Source organism: Coregonus lavaretus, assembly GCF_964263955.1.
Source record: "Coregonus lavaretus genome assembly, chromosome: 39".
Classification (NCBI taxonomy): Eukaryota; Metazoa; Chordata; class Actinopteri; order Salmoniformes; family Salmonidae; genus Coregonus; species Coregonus lavaretus.
The window spans coordinates 14,897,172-14,920,368 of NC_140026.1; the positions used below are offsets into that span (position 1 = coordinate 14,897,172).

General features: G+C 43.3%; 1 protein-coding gene across 1 annotated transcript in view; it reads left to right on the forward strand.

Moving 5' to 3' along the window:
* The window catches only part of LOC311112971 (polymeric immunoglobulin receptor-like), a gene marked incomplete at both ends in the record, with an annotated part of 31,450 nt that extends 14,737 nt beyond the window's left edge, over positions 1 to 16,713 (forward strand). Inside the window, 4 exons of the mRNA XM_084156098.1 lie at positions 15,080 to 15,424; positions 15,579 to 15,620; positions 15,813 to 15,941; positions 16,703 to 16,713. Of these exons, the coding sequence (XP_084012224.1) occupies positions 15,080 to 15,424; positions 15,579 to 15,620; positions 15,813 to 15,941; positions 16,703 to 16,713 (527 nt within the window). The remainder of the gene's footprint in view (positions 1 to 15,079; positions 15,425 to 15,578; positions 15,621 to 15,812; positions 15,942 to 16,702) is intronic.
* Between the last annotated feature and the right edge of the window lie 6,484 nt (positions 16,714 to 23,197).

The following is a 23,197-nucleotide window of genomic DNA, read 5'->3' on the forward strand; positions in this document are numbered from 1 at the left end:
CGACCGCACTGCTACGCCATCTTCTTCATCCAACCTGCACAAAATATCCTATACAGTAAGCATTGGTCCACTTTAAACATTGATTATATGGGGCGGCAGGTTGCTTAGTGTTTAAGAGCGTTGTGCCAGTAACCGAAAGGTCACTGGTTCTAATCCCCGAGCCGACTAGGTGAAAAATCTGTCGATGTGCCCTTGAGCAAGGCACTTAACCCTAATTGCTCATGTAAGTCGCTCTGGATAAGAGCGTCTGCTAAAATGTAAAATAAGAGTGTTTTTTTGTTATGAAGACCATGGTGGCTAGAATAATGCAATTACAAAAATGATGCACGTGTCCAGTCTGACCAATAACCAATAAGCCCTTTGTAGAAGTGTTGTTTATATGGTAGACTTTTTCTACTCAAGACAGAGTTAGCAAAGATTATCATGGCATTGTGAATGATACTGCCACTTCTCAGAGTGATGGGTAAGTCACACTTTAATATTTCTCTGCTTATAGGATTGTCGTGACGTGACTTACTTTAATGTATGACTGTTATTTATCGAATCAACTAACTATGTTTAATTGTCACTCGATTAAATGAATCATGTAACAATTAACTCATTGGGAATTTGGGGCAGCACGGAAGAAGTTGTTTAACGAGTTACCATCTCCCGAATTAAACTCTTAGAAGATATATATGTTATATGTTGATAACAGCCACTTATTAAATAATTACCTCTTATCAGTCTCATTCTGAACGTCACATAATCCTTGAACCTGCAAGAACCCTAACCTTATTGATGAATCAGCTATACACAAATTAGCTTAATTATTTATTTACTAACTAACTAAATAATAACACAATACAAACACACACACACATAGGTTATTGATTACTAACGTAATACAATGAAAACAGGTCCCTAGTGGACTGGACTAACAATGGCATGAATGCTTGGGAAGAAGGAGGGTCAGATTGGAAGAGATATTCAAACTATCGTGGTTACTTTGGAAACCACGCTACACGGAAATACAAATGCTTAAAACCCCACTAAACGCTAGAAATGCGACATGTATTTACGTGTAGCTGTCCTCGATAGTTGAGTTGATGATGTAGGACTCTGGTTTGCCCACCAGAGATCCCAATGCCCTTGGTAGAGTTTCTGGTCGTAGTGGTGGTTAGAATGGATACCAGCGAGTGGGATTGTCCTTCCCAACGTGTCTTTAGTGAAAGTTCTGCAGACGACTATACATGCCAGCTGCAGACTGAGATGATAAGGTCTAGTGCATTGTCTTCTTCTTCAACTCGTGTAGAGGTTGAGAGTTTCAGAGTTTCTCCATTTAAAACGTGTGGACTAACATCTCACGTTTTCTGGTCTAACCATTTGTAACATGTAGCTTCAGCTTCACTCTTCTAGATCTTGTAGACATTCCACCATTTGCAACATCCGGCTTGGTCTTCTTTTGGTAATGGAGTTGTCGTTTTAAACCATTTTGTAACGTTTAGCTCACGCTTCACGTCTGCTGGTCTAATGTTAATTTGTTTTTCAAGGATTTTTATGCACTCAGGGTAAAAGGGGAACTGGGAAGTGTACACCCCAAGAGATACAGTTATGTTGTTCCACCATCTTTAATGACATCACAACATAGAAACAAATTTGACATGATTGTTCTTTAAGTCGCCACCGACCATATCACACATTCGTAGGAATATTGCTTCATTATCCACTTTTGGATGTTGGAGTCTTGGAGGGAAGACTTCCTTTGTCTCACAGGGAAATTCCCTCTCCCAATACTGCATGGCATGGAAAAGAAAGTTTCTGCAAAGAATTTCCGACCGGTCATAAAACTGGCCACCAGGAAAGGGGGTGTTCAAACTTTTGTCTAACCGGCATCTTTGATCCTCAGCCCATGAGGGCAAGTCATGACAGGATGTATACCTTTATTGATACAATTCATACATGTTTATTGCAGTATATAATGAAATTCTGTACTTTTGTGTATTCTAGCTGCGTCACAATCTTCACACTTCATGTGTATTTACTGACAAAAAAAACCTTCTTATCAGGTTCAGGGTCCAGAAACACCACCGTTGTACAGCAGTCTTTCTGAGTCAGTCCAGACAGGAGACTCTGTGACTCTGAACTGTACAATACAAATTGAGACCTGTGCAGGAGAACACAGTGTCTATTGGTTCAGACATGGCTCAGGAGAATCAATTTACATTACATTTTCGTCATTTAGCAGACGCTCTTATTCAGAGCGACTTACAGTTAGTGAGTGCATACATTTTTCATATTTTTCATATTTTCAGAATCCCATCTAGGAATCATTTACATCCATGGAGACTGGAATGATCAGTGTGAGAAGAGTCCTGAGGCTGGGTCTCCTACACAAAGCTGTGTCTACAACCTCCCCAAGAGGAACCTCAGCCTCTCTGATGCTGGGACTTAGTACTGTGCTGTGGCCTCAAGTGGGGAGATACTGTTCGGGAGCGGGACCAAGCTGGACATTCAAGGTCATTTCTTTCACTTATTTCACCAATTTACCATTACAGAGTTTTATAGGAGGCATACTTGTAACCTGTATGGTAATATAAAATGTACTATTACCTGATATTCCGCCAATAAAACGTGTTATTGACAAGATGTAAATCATCAAAACCTTTGACTCCTACGGCTCTTGCACAGGTCACATCAAACATTGTTTTTGTGATTGTCGTCTTTCTACTGACATGAGGGATATGCATGGGAAGGACCAGAGGACTTAACGGTACAGAACATGCATATTAATACTTACTAACAGTCTAACTGTTATGTAATGTTTCACAGTAATGTTTGACAATGTCTCTGTGTGAAAAGAAAATATGCATTGAGTCTATTAAACATTAGAATAACCTGCTCTATCCATGGTATAGACTGACCAGGTGAATCCAGGCGACAGCTAGGATCCCTTATTGATGTCACCTGTTAAATCCACTAAAATCAGTGTAGATGAAGGGGAGGGGACAGGTTAAAGAAGGATTTTTAAGCCTTTAGACAATTGAGACATGGATTGTGTACAATATGTGTGCTATTCAGAGGGTGAATGGGCAAGACAAAATATTTAAGTGCCTTTGAACGGGGTATGGTAGTAGATGCCAGGTGCACTGGTTTGGTGCAACAAAAAGGGGTGCAACTAAATATTAGGACAGTGTACTGTGTTCCATTTCAATACGATTTATTGTGTTCTGTACTTAATATCATTTTTTACTTCCTGTTTTTATTCTGAACCATCAACTGATAGATCACCAACCCCACCAGTCAATCAGATACATTTTAGCACATCATTTCACCCCATGTCAAAATGGTTCATGTAGTGGATGTAACCAGTATAATGTCTTGTTTATGACTCCACCTCTCACATAGCACCAAGAGAGGGACGTTTTGAACTATGCTGCTGTGAGTTTCACCCCCAAGAATAACTCCTCTTCCTCCTCCAGAAGAGCAAGAGAGAAGACCAGCAGAGAGGATGCAGTGTACTCTGAGGTCAGATACCTTCAGCAGGAGTGAGAGATATCTCCACTGTCACAAATACTCAAAGTAGAACCATTTTGTGATTTGTAGCCTAATAAAACTGCTTTAACTAAGTGAAATTAATATGGAATTTAGAAAGCAAAAAAATTAACTATAATTTTAACCAAGTCTCTATGTTACATTTATATGATGATCCTATAATGCCTAAAATGTTGAAACCTTTACATTGTGCTTTTAATTGATATACATTATATCATAGAGGATCCCTTGTTTGCTGTATTATTGTGTATTTAACATAATAAACTATTATTTGTCTCCACACATCTCTGTTTTCTCTCTAAAGTACATATATGTTACCAGAGATACAATAGGATTAAAAGGAATAGCAGTTTAGCTGAATGTGTGTCAGGCTCCAAAATTGAGCTCAGATGTTGAGCTCAGATGCATGCTGTTTCCATTGTAATCCTTTATATGTTTCCAGAACTTGATTGGAGTCCACCTGTGGTAAATTCAATCGATTGGACATGATTTGGAAAGGCACACCTATCTATATAAGGTCCCATAGTTGACAATGCATGTCAGAGCAAAAACCGTATTCAATATAGCACTGAGACAGGATTGTGTGGAAGCACAGGTCTGGGGAAGGGTACCAAAACATTTCTGCAGCATTGAAGGTCCCCAAGAACACACAGTGGCCTCCATCATTTTTAAATGGAAGAAGTTTGGAACCACCAAGACTCTTTCTAAACAGTATTCAGACCCTTTACTCAGTACTTTGTTGAAGCACCTTTGACAGCAATTACAGCACTGAGACTTCTTGGGTATGACGCTACAAGCTTGGCACACCTGTATTTGGGGAATTTCTCCCATTCTTCTCTGCAGATCCTCTCAAGCTCTGTCAGGTTTGATGGGGAGCATCGCTGCACAGCTATTTTCAGGTCTCTCAAGGACATTGAAAGACTTGTCCCGAAGCCACTCCTGTGTTGTCTTGGCTGTGTGATTTGGGTTGTTGTCCTGTTGGAAGGTGAACCATTGCCTCAGTCTGAGGTCCTGAGCGCTCTGGAACAGATTTTCATCAAGGATCTGTTTGTACTTTGCTCCATTTGTCTTTCCGTCAATCCTGATTAGTCTCCCAGTCCCTGCCGCTGAAAAACATCCCCACAGCATGATGCTGCCACCACCATGCTTCACCGTAGGGATGGTGCCAGGTTTCCTCCAGACGAGATGCTTGGCATTCAGGCCAAAGAGTTCAATCTTGGTTTCATCAGACCAGAGAATCTTGTTTCTGTCTTTGGGTGCCTTTTGGAAAACCCCAAGCGGACTGTCATGTGCCTTTTACTGAGGAGTGTCTTCTGTCTGGCCACTACCATAAAGGCCTGATTGGTGTAGTGCTGCAGAGATGGTTGTCTTCTGGAAGGTTCTCCCATCTCCACTGAGGATCTCTGGAGCTCTGTCAGAGTGACCATTGGGTTCTTGGTCACCTCCCTGACCAAGGACCTTCTCCCCCGATTGCTGAGTTTGGCCAGGCAGCCAGCTTTAGGAAGAGTCTTGGTGGTTCCACACTTCTTCCATTTAAGAATGATGGAGGCCACTGTGTTCTTGGGGACCTTCAATGCTGCAAAAATGTCTAAAAACCTTTATGGGGTATTGTATGTAGATTGATGAGGATTTTTATTTTATTTTATCCATTTTAGAATAAGGCTGTAATGTAACAAAATGTGAACATTTTCAAAATGCACTGAAGGTCAACTTTTTTACTATGGGGGATAGTAGATTGACATTGGCTAGTGCTTTTGCTGTTCGTTAGGCCTACCCATCTTGTTGGCTGACGAAAAGTAAATGTGGACAGTTCTTACAATATCTTCAATCTGCGCCTCAAATTGGATAAGGATGCGCAGTTGTGTCCCCGATGTGTCTATCTTCACTTGTAGCCTGTGAGAAAGACCCGATCACATGAATGAGAGCCATGTGAGTGAGAGGTGCTTCAGCAAGCAGCCGGGAGAAGGGAATTATAATTTGTATATTCAGCCCAAGTGCACAACGGCCATTGGCCGCAAAAGGGGATGCAGCCAGGAAATTCGAGGCATTATCAAGTGCTTGTCAAATAGTGAATGAGAGACTAATGAAGTGTGTACAGCCTGCGCAAAAAAATTAAGCAGAGCTCATGCCTTTCATGCGTCTTTTTTCAAATCATCATTAGAGTCACATCATGCAGCCTTAGAATGTATTACAAATCTAAACATATAGCTCAACATTTGTATCACAACTAAAATTGCATAAATAACTCTAAATTAAGCATATAGGAGTACCTGTTTCTTTGTTAACTGCTCAAGACAGAATAGCCAAATGTGCGCATTCCCTCATATCGTTTGGAGAAAATATCCTTTCTATTGTATTCAGCTATGTTCAATTGTATTCTTCATATTAGAAAATAATATAAAATAATGCCAAGGAATTCTAAATGAACTAGTGTGGCCCACAGCCATATCGCATAGCCAGATCAGGGCCTAACATAAGGACAACTCAGAGTATGCTATTCTGTTCTTCTGAAATAGACCTCATTTTCTTCATATCATGTTTCTTTAGACCTGTCTAAAATAAATAATGGATCTATTGTAATGGTGTAGGCTATATTACATGGATTTATTTGACTTTTTTAAATGTAGATGTTCCAAAGGTCTACATCGGTGGCTTGTAGGCTATGCGTGGAAGCCAGGAGATGCTAAATGTGTTTATGTTAATTAACGGTCAATTACCGTGAGACCTGCAGTTATTTGCTTGACAGTCACCTGCTGACAACATTTCATGACCGCCACAGCCCTACCTGAGCCATGTCTGAACCAATAGGCACTGTGTTCTCCTACACAGGTCTCAGTGTGTACAGTTCAGAGTCACAGAGTCTCCTGGCTGGACTGACTGGACTGACTCAGACACAGACTGCTCTACAAATGTCTTGCTGTTGGAGCCTGAATCTGAAAGAGGGTTATAATATGCCATTAAATCTGTGTTAGATATCTACAACTTCCCCGTAGCAAGAGTTCTTACTCAATGAGAGAATCATCAGAATGTGAGAATACCTGATATTTACTTTAAGACGCTTAAAAAAAAAATAACAATGTTTTTTCTTAGGCTAACTCGTCACTACTCTTTATCTACAAATTGAGATTTTCCCTGAAAATATTTAAGTATATTGAAATAATTTATTCTCAATACTGTATCTTTTATATTGAGGATGGTTCCTTTTCCTAATTCTATCACATTTGAGTGAGTGCTCCCACGGTAGTACGTGGCTGAATCCGAGCTTTTCATGTCTGAGATGCTGAGCTGATTTATTTCTTACCCGCTTTGCACTGAAAAGCGAGGATTACCCTTGAACTCATGGTAAAATGTAGGAGCGCCTTGTCATACTTATAGATGGTTGAGATGACCTGAGGTTTTTCTCCCAAGGGTTGCTTGTACCAGGAGAAATGCATGGCTAAGTCGCCTTTATAGAAGTGCTACAAAGTCACTGTGTCCCCAACATTGGCTGACATGAGACCACTCTCCTGTTGTATGGATGAGGGCATGTTAAGTATATATATTAGTTTTTCTTACTCAGCCACTTTTAGCCATAGCGTTCATCAGGGAGCACAATGATACAATGACCACTCTCCTGGAATCAACCAATCACGAGTTTGTGCATGAACTACAACAAAAGAAAAGACAACATCTTATACAAATATATTAACTGTTATACAGTGGGGCAAAAAAGTATTTAGTCAGCCACTATTTGTGCAAGTTCTCCCACTTAAAAAGATGAGAGAGGCCTGTAATTTTCATCATAGGTACACGTCAACTATGAAAGACAAATTGAAAAAAAAAATCCTGAAAATCACATTGTAGGATTTTTTATGAATTTATTTGCAAATTATGGTGGAAAATAAGTATTTGGTCACCTACAAACAAGCAAGATTTCTGGCTCTCACAGACCTGTAACTTCTTCTTTAAGAGGCTCCTCTGTCCTCCACTCGTTACCTGTATTAATGGCATCTGTTTGAACTTGTTATCAGTATAAAAGACACCTGTCCACAACCTCAAACAGTCACACTCCAAACTCCACTATGGCCAAGACCAAAGAGCTGACAAAGGACACCAGAAACAAAATTGTAGACCTGCACCAGGCTGGGAAGACTGAATCTGCAATAGGTAAGCAGCTTGGTTTGAAGAAATCAACTGTGGGAGCAATTATTAGGAAATGGAAGACATACAAGACCACTGATAATCTCCCTCGATCTGGGGCTCCACGCAAGATCTCACCCCGTAGGGTCAAAATGATCACAAGAACGGTGAGCAAAAATCCCAGAACCACACGGGGGGACCTAGTGAATGACCTGCAGAGAGCTGGGACCAAAGTAACAAAGCCTACCATCAGTAACACACTACGCCGCCAGGGACTCAAATCCTGCAGTGCAAGACGTGTCCGCCTGCTTAAGCCAGTAAATGTCCAGGCCTGTCTGAAGTTTGCTAGAGTGCATTTGGATGATCCAGAAGAGGATTGGGAGAATGTCATATGGTCAGATGAAACCAAAATAGAACTTTTTGGTAAAAACTCAACTCGTCGTGTTTGGAGGACAAAGAATGCTGAGTTGCATCCAAAGAACACCATACCTACTGTGAAGTATGGGGGTGGAAACATCATGCTTTGGGGCTGTTTTTCTGTAAAGGGACCAGGACGACTGATCCGTGTAAAGGAACGAATGAATGGGGCCATGTATCGTGAGATTTTGAGTGAAAACCTCCTTCCATCAGCAAGGGCATTGAAGATGAAACGTGGCTGGGTCTTTCAGCATGACAATGATCCCAAACACACCGCCCGGGCAATGAAGGAGTGGCTTCGTAAGAAGCATTTCAAGGTCCTGGAGTGGCCTAGCCAGTCTCCTGATCTCAACCCCATAGAAAATCTTTGGAGGGAGTTGAAAGTCTGTGTTGCCCAGCGACAGCCCCAAAACATCACTGCTCTAGAGGAGATCTGCATGGAGGAATGGGCCAAAATACCAGCAACAGTGTGTGAAAACCTTGTGAAGACTTACAGAAAACGTTTGACCTGTGTCATTGCCAACAAAGGGTATATAACAAAGTATTGATAAACTTTTGTTATTGACCAAATACTTATTTTCCACCATAATTTGCAAATAAATTCATTAAAAATTCTACAATTTGATTTTCTGGATTTTTTTTCCTCATTTTGTCTGTCATAGTTGACGTGTACCTATGATGAAAATTACAGGCCTCTCTCATCTTTTTAAGTGGGAGAACTTGCACAATTGGTGGCTGACTAAATACTTTTTTCCCCCACTGTATATACATAAAAATTCAAGATTGGAATGCCTCAAAGTGTCTTGGACTTTTAATAAAAATGTATTGTATCATTGTACTCCCTGATGAAGGCTATGGCTAAAAGTGGCTGAGTAAAATTTTTTATATATATCAAATCAAATCAAATCACATTTTATTTGCCACATGCGCCAAATACAACAGGTGTAGACATTACAGTGAAATGCTTACTTACAGCCCTTAACCAACAATGCATTTATCTTTCAAAAAAGTGTTGAGAAAAAAAGAGCAGCAGTACAATAAAATAACAGTAGGGAGGCTATATACAGGGGGTTACCGGTGCAGAGTCAATGTGCGGGGGCACCGGCTAATTGAGATAGTTGAGGTAATATGTACATGTGGGTAGAGTTAAAGTGACTATGCATCAATAATTAACAGAGTAGCAGCAGCGTAAAAAGATGGGGTGGAGGTGGGGGGGCAGGACAAATAGTCCGGATAACCATGATTAGCTGTTCAGGAGTCTTATGGCTTGTGGGTAGAAGCTGTTGAGAAGCCTTTTGGACCTAGACTTGGCGCTCCGGTATCGCTTGCCGTGCGGTAGCAGAGAGAACAGTCTATGACTAGGGAGGCTGGAGTCTTTGACAATTCTGAGGGCCTTCCTCTGACACCGCCTGGTATAGAGGTCCTGGATGGCAGGAAGCTTGGCCCCAGTGATGTACTGGGCCGTAAGCACTACCCTCTGTAGTGCCTTGCGGTCGGAGGCCGAGCAGTTGCCATACCAGGCGGTGATGCAACCAGTCAGGATGGTCTCGATGGTGCAGCTGTATAACTTTTTGAGGATCTGAGGACCCATGCCAAATCTTTTCAGTCTCCTGAGGGGGAATAGGCTTTGTCGTGCCCTCTTCACGACTGTCTTGGTGTGTTTGGACCATGATAGTTCGTTGGTGATGTGGACACCAAGGAACTTGAAGCTCTCAACCTGTTCCACTACAGCCCCGTCGATGAGAATGGGGTGTGCTCAGTCCTCTTTTTTTCCCTGTAGTCCACAATCATCTCCTTTGTCTTGGTCACGTTGAGGGAGAGGTTGTTATCCTGGCACCACATGGCCAGGTCTCTGACCTCCTCCCTAAAAGCTGTCTCATCATTGTCGGTGATCAGGCCTACCACTGTTGTGTCATCAGCAAACTTAATGATGGTGTTGGAGTCGTGCCTGGCCATGCATTCATGGGTGAACTGGGAGTACAGGAGGGGACTGAGCACGCACCCCTGAGGGGCCCCCATGTTGAGGATCAGCGTGGCAGATGTGTTGTTACCTACCCTTACCACCTGGGGGCGGCCTGTCAGGAAGTCCAGGATCCAGTTGCAGAGGGAGGTGTTTAGTCCCAGGATCCTTAGCTTAGTGATGAGCTTTGAGGGCACTATGGTGTTGAACGCTGAGCTGTAGTCAATGAATAGCATTCTCACGTAGGTGTTCCTCTTGTCCAGGTGGGAAAGGGCAGTGTGGAGTGCAATAGAGATTGCATCATCTGTGGATCTGTTGGGGCAGTATGCAAATTGGAGTGGGTCTAGGGTTTCTGGGTTAATGGTGTTGATGTGAGCCATGACCAGCCTTTCAAAGCACTTCATGGCTACAGACGTCAGTGCCACGGGTCGATAGTCATTTAGGCAGGTTATCTTAGTGTCCTTGGGCACGGGGACTATGGTGGTCTGCTTGAAACATGTTGGTATTACAGACTCAGTCAGAGACATGTTGATCACATAGTCATCTGGAACAGCTGGTGCTCTCATGCATGCTTCAGTGTTGCTTGCCTCGAAGCGAGCATAGAAGTGGTTTAGCTCGTCTGGTAGGCTTGTGTCACTGGGCAGCTCGCGGCTGTGCTTCCCTTTGTAGTCTGTAATAGTTTTCAAGCCCTGCCACATCCGACGAGCGTCAGAGCCGGTGTAGTACGATTCAATCTTAGTCCTGTATTGACTCTTTGCCTGTTTGATGGTTTGTCGGAGGGCATAGCAGGATTTCTTATAAGCTTCCGGGTTAGAGTCCCGCTCCTTAAAAGCGGCAGCTCTACCCTTTAGCTCAGTGCGGATTTTGCCTGTAATCCATGGCTTCTGGTTGGGGTATATACGTATGGTCACTGTGGGGACGACGTCATCGATGCACTTATTGATGAAGCCAGTGACTGATGTGGTGTACTCCTCAATGCTATCTGAAGAATCCCGGAACATATTCCAGTCTGTGCTAGTGAAACAGTCCTGTAGCTTAGTATCTGCGTCATCTGACCACTTTCTTCATTAACCAAGTCACTGGTGCTTCTTGCTTTAGTTTTTGCTTATAAGCAGGAATCAGAAGGATAGAGTTATGGTCAGATTTGCCAAATGGTGGGCGAGGGAGAGCTTTGTATGCCTCTCTGTGTGTGGAGTAAAGGTGGTCCAGAGTTTTTTTCACTCTGGTTGCACATTTAACATGCTGGTAGAAATTAGGTAGAACGGATTTAAGTTTCCCTGCATTAAAGTCCCCGGCCACTAGGAGCGCTGCCTCTGTATGAGCATTTTCCTGTTTACTTTTGGCCTTATACAGCTCATTGAGTGCAATCTCAGTTCCAGCATTGGTTTGTGGTGGTAGATAGACAGCTACGAAAAATATAGATGAAAACTCTCTTGGTAAATAGTGTGGTCTACAGCTTATCATGAGATATTCTACCTCAGGCGAGCAAAACATCGATACTTCCTTAGTATTAGATTTTATGCACCAGCTGTTGTTTACAAATATACACAGACCGCCACCCCTTGTCTTCCCGGAGTCAGCCGTTCTATCCTGCCGATGTAGCGTATATCCCGCCAGCTGTATGTTATCAATGTCGTCGTTCAGCCACGACTCGGTGAAACATAAGCTATTACAGTTTTGATTGTCCTGTTGGTAGGATAACCTTAATCGTAGGTCGTCCAATTCCTTCCTTTTGCGAAGGCGGAAAAAAAACCTGCCGCGCTCTGCGCGTCAATCTATACCTTTTTCTCCCTGAGTATTCATTACAATTTTAACACCAATAAACCCACCCGTTTAAAAATGAATTTAGTATATGTCAATCTAGCAAACCAGGCAACTAAAAACAACTTTCTAAACAATGTTTTGGTTAGTTTCTAGCTTGTTAAGTTAGCTGGCTAGCCAGTTCAAATAATGACCATATCATATAGCTGACAACATTTTAACTTTAACTAATTTGTATTCATTATTACAGGAAAATTAAATCACAGCAAAATCGTTAATGGCGAGCTAATTACAGAAAATAGCTTACGGTTGTGTGTGACGATATAAAAGCAGGGCATTATACCGGAGAATTTTAGAACATGGACACTGTTTCGTTGGCCAAAAATTATATCCTAATTTTACTTTGCTGAAGGTCATGTTCTTCTTCAAATTACTGTTTCTGGTAAACACACACTATATCACATAAAATCTACGTTTATTTGTCACATGCACAGGATACCGACGGTGTAAACGATGCAGTGAAATGGTTACTTGCATAGTGGAGTCTTTTGTTTACACATGTAGCCAGCTAGATACAGCTGAAGTCAGAAGTTTACATACACCTTAGCCAAATACATTTAAACTCAGTTTTTCACAATTCCTGACATTTAATCCTAGTAACAATTCCCTGTTTTAGGTCAGTTAGGATTACCACTTTATTTTAAGAATGTGAAACGGCAGAATAATAGTAGAGATAATTATTTAATTCAGATTTTCTTTCTTTCATCACATTCCCAGTGGGTCAGAAGTTTACATACACTCAATTAGTATTTGGTAGCATTGCCTTTAAATTGTTTAATTTGGGTCAAACGTTTCGGGTAGCCTTCCACAAGCTTCCCACAATAAGTTGGGGAATTTTTGCCCATTCCTCCTGACAGAGCTGGTGTAACTGAATCAGGTTTGTAGGCCTCCTTGCTCGCACACGCTTTTTCAGTTCTGCCCACACATTTTCTATAGGATTGAGGTCAGGGCTTTGTGATGGCCACTCCAATACCTTGACTTTGTTTTCCTTAAGCCATTTTGCCACAACTTTGGAAGTATGCTTGTGGTCATTGTCCATTTGGAAGACCCATTTGCGACCAAGCTTTAACTTCCTGACTGATGTCTTGAGATGTTGCTTCAATATATCCACATCATTTTCCTTCCTCATGATGCCATCTATTTTGTGAAGGGCAACAGTCCCTCTTGCAGCAAAGCACCCCCACAGCATGATGCTGCCACCCCTGTGCTTCACGGTTGGGATGGTGTTCTTCGGCTTGCAAGCAACCCCCTTTTTCTTCCAAACATAATGATGGTCATTATGGCCAAACAGTTCTATTTTTGTTTCATCAGACCAGAGGTAATTTCTCCAAAAAGTATGATATTTGTCCACATGTGCAGTTGCAAACCGCAGTCTGGCTTTTTTAATGGCGGTTTTGGAGGAGTGGCTTCTTCCTTGCTGAGCGGCCTATCAGGTTATGTTGATATAGGACTTGTTTGACTGTGGATATAGATACTTTTCTACCTGCTTCCTCCAGCATGTTCACAAGGTCCTTTGCTGTTGTTCTGGGATTGATTAGCAATTTTCGCACCAAAGTACGTTCATCTCTAGGAGACAGAACACGTCTCCTTCCTGAGCGGTATGATGGCTGCGTGGTCCAATGGTGTTTATACTTGCGTACTATTGTTTGTACAGATGAACATGGTACCGTCATTCATTTGGAAATTGCACCCAAGGATGAACCAGACTTGTGGAGGTCTACAATTTATTTTCTGAGGTCTTGGCTGATTTCTTTTGATTTTCCCATGATGTCAAGCAAAGAGGCACTGAGTTTGAAGGTAGGCCTTGAAATAAATCCACAGGTACACCACCAATTGACTCAAATTATGTCAAGTAGCCTATCAGAAGCTTCTAAAGCCATGACATCATTTTCTGGAATTTTTCAAGCTGTTTAAAGGCACAGTCAACTTAGTGTATGTAAACTTCTGACCCACTGGAATTGTGATACAGTGAATTATAAGTGAAATAATTTGTCTGTAAACAATTGTTGGAAAAATGACTTGTGTCATGCACAAAGTAGATGTCCTAACCGACTTGCCAAAACTATAGTTTGTTAACAAGAAATTTGTGGAGTGGTTGAAAAACAAGTTTTAATTACTTCAACCTAAGTGTATGTAAACTTCCGACTTCAACTGTAGCTGACCAATGAACCATAATCCCAACTCATGTTGCTACCCTGCATGAATCTACAGATAGCTAAAGCTAACCAACTAGATTCAATGTTAGCTATCTGGCTAACATTAGGCTATAACTAGCAATGCAAATGGCTCTGAACACAAATAATATTACTACACAGATCATACAAGTAACGTTAGCCAGCCAGCTAATATTAGCTAGCTAATAGTATGCTTTAACTTGCAATGAGAACTACTTAATGACAAAATAAAAAATGTATAATATCTGAAAATGTAGCTAGCTAGACTCTTTTACCCGTATACATGGATGAACGCTTCTCCCTCTCTGTCACGGATGCCATGGTTGCCCTTAGTTTGAAGATATAATCCAGAGACAAGTGTTTTATACAATAGCCTTTGTGTTTTCTCTTTTCAACTCCCTCCACATAATCTAACGCCTGAATCTCCTTAGCTATCATATTCTGCTTCCACCTGGCATTCCACTGATTTCAAAACTTGTTCCTCCAGAAAGTCGAGAGTGGAGAGCATTAGTAACATTTTCACAGTCTTTGTGACATTGTAAAAAAGAAAAAACGTGTTAGAAAGGATTACCTACACATACTGAGCAGCTCATAGAGAGAAGCGTGCTCAATGGCTTTTAAAAATCTGGGAACCTCTATGATGATAAACTAGTCTACAACTAAAATATCTTATCATTCTCTCTATCAAACCAAATGCTAGAGTGAACATCAATTGTTGGTGATAAGATTGTTTTATCTGTGGTCATTGTATGCAGCTATGGTTGCCATTCTATGTCCCGCCCATAATCACAAATTACTTTCATCTCTCTTATTTGAAGATTCAGTCCTTCCTTCATGTTCAGGCAGTGTAGATCTAAATACAGAATGGAATGCATATATGTGGCAATTCTCGTCGTCTACAGCTTCTGTAAGTTATTGTAGATTCAGTTCAGATTTTGTGATTCATCAATAGATTTGGTCTCTCACATAGTTGTGACTGTGTTTAGGTGTGTATATCATGTGCATGAAGAATATGTTTTATTTACTGTTTCTAAATCTTTGTTCTCTCTTTCAGATCTGACCCTTGTTGTGTCTGTCTCTCCACCACCCTTAACGGTGGTCCAATCAGGGGAAAATGTCACCCTGCAGTGCATCAATGTCCTTAAAATCCCGGGACACATTGGCTGGTTCAAGCAAGTCAACGGCTCAGAGCCCCTGTGCATCACGTCTATGTGGAGCTCTCTGCCAACTGTTCATCATCAAAATGGATTTCAGGGCAAACGTATGAAAATGCTAATGACCAATGGAACTTTCGTTCTCAAAATCACAGAGGTGGATGTAGCTGATTCTGGTCTGTACTTCTGTGGAATGTTGGATAACTATTTCATCTTCACCAACGCGACTGTCCTGAAGGTCCAAGGTAATATTTTCTATACATTGTCTGCTATGACACCAAATGCACAACATTTATCCATGGTATTAGATATATTTTTGACTAAGTGTTGGAGATACAATACTATTGTACTACAGTTTGGAATATTGTGGAATATTTAATTCACCTAATCGTCCAAAAGGTCACAAAGATTATGACAAGGACCCTACAGAGCAGTATGAAGGTATGTTCATTCTGTAATTTTAAGTGAGAATCTTTCAGAAATGAATTAATAGGATGTACCATGAAAGTACCACAGAATAGAAATAAAGTACAACAGCATCTTATAGTGATCTGAGAATTCTCCATTCTCCATTGGTAGCAAACGGGGTAAATGTTTTTATAGGTCTGATTCTAATTGAAATCTGTTTTGTAGGACAGAAAGATGGAATCATGAACCTCTTCATAATGGTTGTGATCCTGGGTGTTGTAACTGCTGTTCTATTGATAATCATCCTCATCCTGGTCCTCAAGGTCAGACGAGATGCAAACAGACTAAACACAGGTATGGAGCCCATTTCATATGGGGCCGGCTATTAACTACACTTACATAGTGAAAATGTTTCTCATGACATACTGCAGGGGTAGGCAACCCTGGTCCTGGAGTGCCGCAGGCCCTTCATGTTTTTGATTTCACCAACCTAGAAGACCAGTTGTGTTCAATTTAGGCAATCGCTGAACTGATCAATTAGCTCAGTTGGGCAGGTGTGGTGCCTAGTTGGAACAAAATCCTGCAATACCTGCGGCACTCCGGGAACAGGGTTGCCTACCCCTGACATACTGTATACTGAGAATTGAAAGAGTCAGTAAAACGTATTTTGTGCGCACTACAATGGAATGATCAGATGATATTTTCTCTCATCACTGTTTCATATCATATTCAGGACCTGACTCGCAACGACAACCACAAAATGATCAGGTAAATGCTATTTGTTTAGTGACATTATTTAAAAAATATAAGCAATTCAGAAACAGTGTAAATTATAATTGTATTATGGTGTTTCCAAATGTACAGAACCAAGATCCTGATGCACTGAATTATGCCGCCCTGAATTTCACCTCCAAGATAAAGAAGAGGGAGAGAAGAAGAGAGGAGCTGGACCCCCATGTAGTGTATGCTGCTACAAGATGACAAAGTGGAGGAGGATGGAGAGGAGGGAAAGTGGCTTGCCGTATCTTTGAATACAAGTTTAAATCCTTCTATATTGTATGTGTAGTTAAAATAAATGTATTGAAATGTAAATATCTCTGTGCGTTGTACCTCAGGGACACTGTAGCCCTCTTCCACTCTGTTAGGCCACACAGCTCAGTGGTTAGAGAGGGGGAGTTAGACTCAAACCACAGCTGTTTAACGGCCACAAAGGAGTAGTTGCCTCTTTTAGCTTAGATCTCTGTTAATAATATGCGAATTAGCAGACGCTTTTATCCAAAGCAACTTACAGTCATGCGTGCATACATTTTTTGTGTATGGGTGGTCCTGGGGATCGAACCCACTACCCTGGCGTTACAAGCGCCGTGCTCTACCAGTTGAGCTACCAGTTGAGCTACAGAGAACCACAGTTGTGTGTATTAGTGATTTGGTTATTATTTAATAAGTTGGCCATAAAGGACAAAGTACCCAGCATAGGACAATTTTATTACATTGTTTACTTAATAAAATTAGAATTTAATCAAAACTGTCACAATGTTGTTTGTCATGATGTTATTCACTCCTTAGTATTTCATGTCTTGGCTGCGCTGATCACAGCCCCCTATTCTGAGAAGCAGCTAGTTGCCTTATAAGGAGAATATGATTGGGGTCTGAGGTAGAGGAGTGGCCAGTGAGGAACGCATCACTTCCTGTGGTGTGAGTGACAGGGAGGAGCAGCTCAGTGATGAGTGAGACCTGCTGAAGTGAACATCACTGGGCCTTTCAGACTGACACTGGGGGATGAGTCTCCCTCTCGCTCTCGCTCTCGCTCTCGCTCTCGCTCTCTCTCTCTCTCTGCCCACCCAACACATGTTATTTGTTGAAAATGTTCTACCTGGAACCAAAAAGGGTTCTGCAAAGGGTGCTCCTATGGGACAGCCGAATAACCCTTTTATGTTCTAGGTAGCACCTTATTTTCTAAGAATGTGCCTGCTCAAAAGAACCTGGTCACTTTTCCACCACGTGACATCTGTAAGTATAAACGCGTGGGTGATTTGAGGGGCGGTTGACAATAATGTGACATGGAGACAATAGACATATCATGCGTCACTCTCTCTCTGCTGAAGACAAACAACCTGCACTACAGGAAGACTGGCCTTCAGCTCTCACCACACTTCTCAGTGCATCAAAACCACACATGCTCTTTTCATACCTCTCTTTATCTGTTCATCTGGATGATGAACACCAGACCCCTGCCGCTCAGTTAGATGTGGCAAGTATGTGAAGAATACAAACAAGCTAAAAGCTTTTCCCATAACCTAAAGTATTCAACAAGGGTACAAAGTGCAGATTCAGATTGGGTGTCATCTAAATAGTTTGGTCAACTATTTTCGTTCATGAAAACCGCTGACCCATTCACTCATACAGAACAACTTAAGTCAGTATCAATGTTCACAGTGCTATTTATTCATGCTTATACAATAAGTGCATACACAGGTATTTGGTGAAAGCAAGTAACATACTACATGTGCTCTATTGATATTGGCCTTAGCTTGATCTATTTCCTGGTGAGGTAGATGATGATGAAGATGGTCAGACAGCAGAGGAGAACTCCAGTTCTTATGATGGAGAGAAGGTCCAGGATTCTCATCTATGAATCAACATCACAATCTAAAATAAATTAAATATACTGTATCACTCCACTATAGTGCTATGGGCAGCAGCCGAGAATGTGTTTTCAATAATTAACTGTAAAGTTAATGTCTTTCTAATAATAGCAAATGGGTTAAGAAATGTTAGCTACCTTCAACATCCAGCTTGGTCCCGTTCCCAAACAGTAAACAACAGGTGTAGATGAACAGTGAAATGCTTACTCACGGGCCCAACAATACAGAGAGAAAGAAAATAGAGAAATAATAGAAATGTAAAACACGTAATAATAAATACACAATGTGTAACGATAACTTGGCTATACACACAGGGTACCAGGTAATTGAGGTAGATATGTACATATAACTAGGAATAAAGTGACAGAAAATAAATAGTAGCAGCAGCGTATGTGATGAGTCGAAAAAGTTAGTGTAATGCAAATAGAGTAGCTGTTTGATGAACTACTGTATTAAACAATTTAGCAGTCTTATGGCTTGGGGTAGAAGCTGTTCAGGGTCCTATTGGTTCCAGACTTGGTGCATCGGCTTGCCGTGTGATAGCAAAGAGAACAGTCTATGACTTGGGTGGGTAGAGTCTTTAAAAGAAAATGTAGGTCCTTCCTGGTATAGAGGTCCTGGATGGCAGGGGAGCTCGGCCCCAGTGATGTACTGGGCCATACGCATTACAATCTGTTGCGCCTTGCGGTCGGGTCCTTAGCTTAGTGATGAGCTTGGAGGGCACTGTGGTGTTGAACGCTGAGCTGTAGTCAATGAACAGTATTCTCACATAGGTGTTCCTCTTGTCCAGGTGGGAAAGGGCAGTGTGGAGTGCAATAGAGATTGCTTCATCTATGGATCTGTTGGGGCGATGTGTGAATTGGAAAGGCTCCAGGGTGCTCAGAGTACGCGTCCTGGTAATCCGTCTGGCCATGCGGCCTTGTGAATGTTAACCTGTTTATAGGTCTTACTCACATCAGCTACAGAGAGCGTTATCGCACAGTCGTCCAGAACAGCTGGTGCTCTCATGCATGGTTTAGTATTGCTTACCTCAAAGCGAGTATAGAAGGCATTTTGCTCGTCTGGTAGGCTCGCGTCACTGGGCAGCTCATGGCTGGGTTTCCCTTTGCAATCCTTAATAGTTTACAAGCCATGCCACATCCAACGAGCGTCAGAGCTGGTGTAGTAGGATTCGATCTTAGTCCTGTATTGATGTTTTGACTGTTTGATGGTTCGTCGGAGGGCATAGCGGGATTTCTTTTGAGCGTCCGGATTAGTGTCCCCGCTGCTTTTAGTTTACTCAACTTTTCAGTCCATGTGTAACCCCAACAAAAAAAAGAGTTAGTCCAACTTCAGTCAATACAAAATAATGTGTTTGCTCAACTTGTCTCATAAGTTTATTGAACAAAATTATTATTTGGGCATCTTAATTAAAAAAGGCTGTGCAAATAGTTACTCACACTGTCACGATCGTCATAGGGAACAGACCAAGGCGCAGCGTGATGAACAAACATACTTTAATTAGTTAAAGTTTAAACATGAATACAAAACAAGAAACAACTCGTGACGTCCACGGTATCAATGACCGAACACGGAACAAAAACCCACAAACACAAAGGGAAAACATACAGTTTAAATATGGCTCCCAATCAGAGACAACCAGCCAACAGCTGACACTCGTTGCCTCTGATTGGGAGTCACTCAGGCAAAACATAGAAATCAACACAACAGAATTACCAACATAGAAATACACACATAGAATGAACACACCCCGGCTCAACACAATGAGTCCCAGAGCCAGGGTGTGACAGTACCCCCCCTAAAGGCGCGGACTGCGACCGCGCCTCAAAAAGAGCAAAACAGGGGAGGGCTGGGTGGGCATACCTCCTCGGCGGCGGTTCTGGCTCCGGCCTTGCCCACCACCCTCCAACAAACCCCCCATAGCGCCCCTGGTCCGGTCTGGCCCCGCTGGCTGGAGCTGGACTGGACGTAGCAGGAGCGGTTAGCTTCAGCTCCGTAGTGGAGCAGTTGAGCGGTACCTGGTTAGGCACCGGTGACCCAGGCACAGGTTGTGCCGGACAGACGACGCGCACCCCTGGCTTGGTGCGTGGAGCAGCAACGGGCCGGACCGGGCTGACGATACGCACCCCTGGCTTGGTGCGTGGAGCCGGAACGGGCCTCACCGGACTGACGACTCGCACCCCTGGCTTGGTGCGTGGAGCAGCAACGGGCCGGACCGGGCTGACGATGCGCACCCCTGGCTTGGTGCGTGGAGCCGGAACGGGCCTCACCGGACTGACGACTCGCACCCCTGGCCTGTTGCGTGGAGCAGCGACGGGCCTTGCCAGGCTGACGACTCGCACCCCTGGCTTGGTGCGAGTAGCAGGAACGGGCTGGACCAGGCTGACGACTTGCACTCCTGGCTTGGTGCGAGTGGCAGGAATGGGCTGGACCAGGCTGACGACTCGCACCCCTGGCTTGGTGCGAGTGGCAGGAACAGGCCGGGCCGGGCTGGCGACGCGCACCGTATACTTGGTGCGAGTGGCAGGAACAGGCCGGGCCGGGCTGGCGACGCGCACCGTAGACTTGGTGCGAGTGGCAGGAACAGGCCGGGCCGGGCTGGCGACGCGCACCGTATACTTGGTGCGAGTGGCAGGAACAGGCCGGGCCGGGCTGGCGACGCGCACCGTAGACCTTGTGCGAGTGGCAGGAACAGGCCGGGCCGGGCTGGCGACGCACACCGCAGGCCCGGTGCGTGGAGCAGGGACAGGCCGGACTGGGCTGGCGACGCACACCGTAGGCCTGGTGCGTGGAGCAGGGACAGGCCGGACTGGGCTGGCGACGCACACCGTAGGCTTGGTGCGTGGAGCAGGGACAGGCCGGACTGGGCTGGCGACGCACACCGTAGGCTTGGTGCGTGGGACAGGCCGAACCAGGCTGGCGACGCACACCGCAGGCTTGGTGCGTGGAGCAGGGACTGGCCGGACTGGGCTGGCGACGCACACCGTAGGCTTGGTGCGTGGAGCAGGGACAGGCCGAACCGGGCTGTGGAGACGGATAGGAGCCCTGGAGTGAAGAGGGGCCACAACCCGTCCTGGCTGAATGCCTACCCTCACACACTCTATGTGAGGCATCCGCACAGGACGTACAGGGCAGTGTATCCGTAACCTGGTGGCCTCCAGAATCCGCCCCTTTTTTGCCTCCGTCAGCCCCGTCGTCCATGCCGTGTGCCCCCCCCTAAACATTTTCTGGGGTTGCCTCTCGACCGCCCGACGACGACCCTGATCACGCCGTTGCTCCTCTCTCCGTCGCCTCTCCACTGTCTCACTCCATGGCCGGCGATCCATCCCGGCCAGGATTTCCTCCCAAGTCCAGGACCCTTTACCGTCCAATATCTCCTCCCATGTCCAGGCTGCCTGCTCCTCTCTACGGCGCGCCTCCACCTTCTCTTCTCCCGGCGCTTCCTCCCATGTCCAGCCCAAGAGCTGCCCCTGGACACGCTGCTTGGTTGTTGCATGGTGGGTTTTTCTGTCACGATCGTCAGGGAGAGACCAAGGCGCAGCGTGATGAACAAACATACTTTAATTAGTTAAAGTTTAAACATGAATACAAAACAAGAAACGACTCGTGACGTCCACGGTATCAATGACCGAACACGGAACAAAAACCCACAAACACAAAGGGAAAACATACAGTTTAAATATGGCTCCCAATCAGAGACAACCAGCCAACAGCTGACACTCGTTGCCTCTGATTGGGAGTCACTCAGGCAAAACATAGAAATCAACACAACAGAATTACCAACATAGAAATACACACATAGAATGAACACACCCCGGCTCAACACAATGAGTCCCAGAGCCAGGGTGTGACACACACACAGTGCTTTTAACATGCAATTTCAACTTACATATTTGACACACATTGTGCATTTATTTTTACAGTACTTAATATTCAACATGTCCTTACCTGGGATTTGAACTCACAACCTCTTGGATCATGGCTACACCGATCTTCCAGCTATGCCACCATGTCTTTGCCAATTATCAGTTAATCTGACTATTCTCTCATCATTAATTTTATTTTCTTATTTAAGCAATTTTGGTTATTAAGGCAAACCATTGCTGGACATATTTTTTATCATTATAATTTTGAGAAAAATACTTATTTATTCTACTAATCCTGATGTTTAGGCCACAATGGACGTAAGGAAAAACTAGAGTCATCTAAAGACAGTTTCTCTTTCTTTCCATGTAGATTAAAAACCATTTAGATCTGTCATTAAAGGACCACAAACTGATTTAACTACATTTAATCTAATAGGACATTTTAATGGAACTATCGGTCCTGTAGGAGAGAAAGAAGAAACCACCATGATCCTTGGTGTTGTGACTACTGTCCTCCTGATAGTCATCCTCATCCTGGTCCTCAAGATTAGACAAGACGCAAACACACACAATAAAGGCACAATGGAAGACCATGAGCGTTTTCTACAAGGTGTATATCTCAGATTATAAGACTATAAACTGAGTGTACAAAACATTAAGAATACCTGCTCTTTCCATGACATAGACTGACCAGGTGAATCCAGGTGAAAGCTATGATCCGTCACTTGTTAAATCCACTTCAATCAGTGTAGATGAAGGTAAGGAGACAGGTCAAAGAAGGATTGTTAAACCCCCTATTTCAAGTAGACAAAAATACCATCATGGTTAGAGTCTGAGGTAGAGTAGGATTGGCCAGTGAGCAACGCATCACTTCTGAGCAACGCATCACTTCCTGAAGTGTGAGTGACAGGAAGGAGCAGCTCAGTGTTGAATGAGACCTGCTGAGGTGAACATCACTGGGTCTCTCATGACATTTGCCTGAGATATAGTGGAATAAATGTTTTTTTAAAGAACAACTATAGAATAGATTCCCAGTATTTTACAATCTTTTAAAACTAAAGATGACATAGCCCTGGGGTAATATATCTAATTATATGTA